This window comes from Asparagus officinalis, chromosome 7 (assembly GCF_001876935.1).
Source record: "Asparagus officinalis chromosome 7, Aspof.V1, whole genome shotgun sequence".
Classification (NCBI taxonomy): domain Eukaryota; kingdom Viridiplantae; phylum Streptophyta; class Magnoliopsida; order Asparagales; family Asparagaceae; genus Asparagus; species Asparagus officinalis.
The window spans coordinates 67,136,325-67,141,823 of NC_033800.1; the positions used below are offsets into that span (position 1 = coordinate 67,136,325).

The 5,499-nt window shown below is 38.2% G+C and overlaps 1 protein-coding gene and 1 pseudogene across 1 annotated transcript in view; one reads left to right on the top strand and one right to left on the bottom strand.

The window, feature by feature from the left end:
• LOC109847278 overlaps nt 1-2,425 on the top strand; it is a 7,348-nt pseudogene extending 4,923 nt beyond the window's left edge.
• The window catches only part of LOC109847279, a 3,296-nt gene continuing 2,934 nt past the window's right edge, over nt 5,138-5,499 (bottom strand). Inside the window, exon 3 of the mRNA XM_020416517.1 lies at nt 5,138-5,147. Coding sequence (XP_020272106.1) covers nt 5,138-5,147 — 10 coding nt within the window. The remainder of the gene's footprint in view (nt 5,148-5,499) is intronic.

The window sequence follows — 5,499 nt, forward strand, 5'->3', positions numbered from 1 at the left end:
GTTTTCAGGCATCAATGATCTGGATTATTGGCGAATATGCAGAAAGAATTGACAATGCTGATGAGCTTCTCGAGAGCTTCCTGGAGAGCTTTCCTGAAGAGCCTGCACTTGTACAGTTGCAGTTGCTCACTGCAACAGTCAAATTGTTTCTTAAAAAGCCAACTGAAGGTCCACAACAGATGATTCAGGTCTCTTAAGATTACTATCCCTTTTCCCTAGTTGTTAAATTTGTTAATTTCACACTGATAAATGTATGTTTCGCGCCATTTTGCATGGATATCTCCTCTTGTTGAAGATTGCATCTATCTTTGCAATTTCTTATTATCTGTATTTCTTGATTAAATTAGCACTTTATTCTCTTAATACAAAGCAGATCCTCAAAATACTTTGTTTAGCTATTTCCCATTTTATCGTTTTCAATCTCTGGCACAGGTTGTTTTAAACAATGCCACTGTAGAGAGACAATCCTGATCTAAGTGACCGTGCATACATATATTGGCGTCTTCTTTCTACTGATCCTGAGGTGTGTAGTTCAGAATCTATAGACTAACTATAAATATATGAGGTTTAGATTATCATATTATTTACTTCAACCAATTTTGGTCCTTTGCCTCAGGCTGCTAAAGATGTTGTTCTTGCCAAGAAGCCAGTCATTAGCGATGATTCAAACAACCTTGATCCCTCCCTTCCTGATGAGCTTCTTGCAAATATTGCGACCCTGTCTTCTGTTTATCACAAGCCTCCAGAAGCATTTGTCAGCCGTGCAAAATCAGCTACTTCTAGATCAGATGAGGATGACTATCCTGAGGGGAGGGGAGGGGAGGGGGGTGGGGGGTGGGGTGAAACAGCATTTTCTGAATCACCTTCTCATGGAATCAATAATGCACCTACAGCTTCACATGCTGCTCCAAAGCAGCCAGCACCAGCTCCATCACCCCCTGCACCAGCTGCTCCAGTACCAGACTTACTCGGTGATTTGATGGGTATGGACAACGCACTCATCCCTGTTGATCAGCCATCAATTACTTCAGGGTAAGTTACCGTAATTTCTATGTTTTCTCTGGGCTCTGTTATCTTCATGATTTGGTCAAGTTCCTCCCCACAATTCACAGTATGGATTGTTCATTTATCTGTACAGGCCTCCTTTACCTGTTTTACTGCCAGCGTCAACTGGCCAAGGCCTACAGATTAGCGGATAGCTTCTCCGGCTGGATGGGCAAATTTTTTATGGCTTAATGTTTGAGAACAATTCACAAACGGCACTAGATGGGTTTATGATTCAATTCAACAAGAATACATTTGGTCTTGCTGCTGCTGGACCTGTGCAGGTGATGTGCAATTCTTATAACTGTAACGGTGAAATAGTACTTTTTGCTGCATTTATACCGACCTTCTGTTTTGTCTTTTTTTTTGTGGGTTCATTAGGTTGCTCAGGTGCCACCTGGAGGGTCTGCTAGAACTCTTCTGCCAATGGTCATGTACCAGAATCTATCACAAGGACCCCCGAACACTCTTCTGCAGGTTGCAGTAAAAAATAATCAGCAGCCAGTGTGGTATTTCAATGACAAGTTTTCATTGCATGTGTTCTTCTCGGAGGATGGTAGAATGGAACGCACAAGCTTTCTCGAGGTAAGTAATCTGATTCTAGTTGGTATGTTTCCTGAGTGAAAATTTTCCGTGCTCCAAAATGATCTTTTTTCTTAAAAAAGCAAAGTAGTCCCAATCATGTTGTAACGGCTAGATTAACATCACCATTTCTTTTCTAATACCATTTTTTTTATTTTTGTTGTTAAGCAAGATAGCCATAATGAAAGCATAATATTTGCACATTAGTATTGGAAAGAGCATCTGACTTATTGTCCTTTGCATTTCAAAACAAGCAACTGGTTTTTTTTCATTCTGAAATCTTCCTCTTTGGTATGCCTGCAGACATGGAAGTCTATTCCCGATACAAATGAGATTGCAAAGGACCTCACAAGCGCCATCATCCAAAGCATAGATTCAACCATCGAAAATTTGGCCGCATCAAATGTATTCTTTGTGGCAAAGCGAAGGAATGCAAATAAAGAAGTTTTGTACCTAAGTTGCAAGGGTCCTAAGGCTGTTCCCTTCCTGATAGAGCTCACAGCTGCTGTTGGCGTTCCAGGTGTAAAATGTGCAGTGAAGACACCGAGCCCTGAGTTGGCACCCCTCTTCTTTGAAGCAATGGAGTCACTTCTAAAGTAAATGTAATAGTTAATTCTTGTAGCTTGTGTAAGATTGTTGAATGGCTTCTGTTTTTCATCATTGAGTGAATGGTGGTTTGTAATTTTTGTTTTTATTTATTGTTTTATTGGTAGACTAGTACTTCGACTTTACATCCTGAATATAGATATTGTCATGATTCTTGTCAATAAGTTTAATATTTAGATGTGGAAGCGTTCAAAACCTCCTGCTGTCTTTCGTGTCGAAGACAGTGAAACAGGATACTAGGCTGCAACCTGGTTTTTCTCTTAAAGAAATCTGCAGACTGCACATTGTTGACCTTGCACATCGTAAAATAGTGACTGTGATGTTCTTATGATTCCCTTAATCTGGTTATGATGAAATTATGAATTGTTTAATGTTTTTAAATTCGATTATTATTATTTTTTGATTAGTTTCTCTCTTCTTTTTCACCCTGGAAAGATATCCTTAGTCGCAAGCAGAGGAAGATCTGTGGCTGTAGTTAACGGGTCGAGCAATTTCCTCCCAGCTTCATCAAGGTATGCCCCTCTTTGGTTATGTTTGGTTCCATTGTCATCCATATTGCTGATTTTACTGTGTCCCTTCCCTTTTGTTTAATCTACCATAGGCTCCTCATATGCAAGTGGTTAACATCAATCTGGGTGCTTGTACTACTTTCAGCTCTGTACCTTGATACAACTGCTCTGTTTTTGGTTTATATAATGTCGATCGCTAGGGGGTTTCCTCCATCCTAATGAAAAATTTAAATAAAGTTTGATAATGTCAATTAGTGTAAGGCTGTAACGCGGCTGGCTGCGATACCACATAATCGACATTGTATACAGAGGCAAAAGCTCTTTTATTGAGAAAGAAAAGCAGAGTTTGGGTTCCTATATCCTTGCTTTCTTCTTCTTGGAAAGCCCTAGATATCTTTGTGAAAGAGCTGATGACTACTTTTTCATGACTATTGTCAAAACCCCTGTACATGTCATTCTCGTTTTAAAAAACTACTAGTGTACTCCACGCGCAAAGCACGTCCTCTTATTTTTTTTTTAATCATTGCATTTTGAACTTGCATTTCTTTAAGTTTTAATACATTGATATAGTTATTGTATGTTTAAAATCAGAAATCATATCTACTCTTCTATTCCTAAAGAAAGATTTAAGTTTTGATATATTTGATTTAGAAATCATATCCACTCCTCTATACTTAAAGAATGATCCAAGTTTTAATAGATTTGATTTATTTTACTGTTTATGATACATTAAATTACTGTAGTATGAATAATAACTACAAGTTTGCAGGAGCAGATTTGATTTACTGTTCATTTTACAGAAAAAATACTGTAACATGAATAATAACTTTGATTGCAGAGGAACATATCAGATTTACCATTTATGCTACAGTAATACTGTAGTATTTACTGTGGTATGAACAATTTTTTTTTTAATTCTCCTATAAGTATAGAGGAGTAGATTTGCATGTATTCTTTGTATGTGGTATATCCTTTTTGCATTAATTGAAGATGCAAATTATTACTTGCCGTAGGAACATGTAATTTTTCATAACTTGCGAGGAGCAAATAAGGACCTGGTGGATAATGATCTTTAATAATGTTGTTAGTTAGATATTAACATATCCAGTATATTTTGATGACAATTACAGTTGGCTGGATCATCTTCATTTAAAGTTTCTGAGTGTTAGCATTTGTGAGTTTTCATTATCATATACTCTTTTCTCTCTTGCATTTCTTTTGGTCGTTTGTTGCTGTTTTAACTTGTTCGATCATGTTACTTTTCTGAAATATTTCACATAATTTCTTCTTTTTTCCCCATTCATAATTTGTTTAAAACTTTCTTCTAAATACACCGTCTTCTTCAAATGCACGTGCACGCGCACGCGCACACTCTCTCTTCCATCTAAGATCTAAAACACCTTGGACCCTCTCTTCGAAAGGTCATCTTACCACCAAATTCAAAGGTGCACAAAGTGACACCTCACATGATAGCAGAAACGCCCCTGAAACCCTATAATTTCTTTATAATACTAATCTTGATGAAGTCAGATTAGTAGTCACCCATGTGCTCACATGGCCACCTCAAATGTCGTATTATAAACACCCTCCCCTCTGATTCCAAATCTCTCAAAAACTTTGACCGCCCTTGCTGAATCTCATCTTGTTGCTGTTTCAGAATCTTAGCATTTGGCATTTTGATTTTAGAAATATAACCACCCCCCCCCCACCTTGTTTTGTTTCTTGACTCAGCCAACATACTGAAGATTCCAGACAGGCTAATAACATGCCATTAAGCTTTTCTAGTTATGTATTTGCATTTTCAGCTTAAACTAGTGCTAGCCCACGTTGTTGCCTCATGCTACATAATCGTGCCTACTTGCTCTCATTGACAACCTTCAGTGGCTTTTCAGAGTTTAATGAGAGATGGGGCAAAAGAGTGAGGCTGTTAATGTAGGATGCAAAGTTTTGCCGATATGTGATGTGGCAACGCTTGGATCGATGACGAGTGGTGATGTTGGTAAGGGAGTGGAGAAAGGAGTGCAGAAGAGGAGGAAGGCTGTTTCAAGAATGAAGGAGCTTGTGAGATGGGCTGCTGCTGCTAAGAGTGCTAAAGGAGGGATTAAGGCATGGAAGGTAAGCGTTCTATTTGAATAACTTTCAGGTGCTTGGTTTTACTTTTCAGAAAACTGTCATGAATTTGGTGAGTTTTTGTTAGAGAAATGCTATCCATTACTGTCATTTGACTAAACGTTCACGTTACTTGATATAGTATGACGAACCTTAGTTAACAGCCTCTTGGAGATTTCTGTCAACAGCTAGCTTCATCATAGTTATTTCCAAGGATAAGTCTCACTAATCTGCGTGAACTTTGGGGGTTTTGCACGAACTAACATATACCCTTTATATCAGAAAAACTACCATGACCTTTCAATATTGTAGAAAGATATGACGAATTATGGAAAATTGTCGCTAACGCGTTAACTTTTTTAACGGAAGGTCTAAACTACTGCTATTTATTTTTATCAACTCAAAAATGGATGAAGGGTCAAAACACGACGGGTTCACCCCAAAATTGGCGTGTTTAGGTTTAAGAACGTGTAGATCAAGTTTAACGGAGCGGATCGTAAAAAAATATTAGGGAATGATGTGATTTTAGGCCGCGTCCTTAGGTGGGAGCCTAGGGTGTCACCTTAGATTCACTTTTCCCATATAGGGAAAAATGAATCTAAGGTGACACCCTAGGCTCTCACCTAAGGACGCGGCCTAAAATCACATC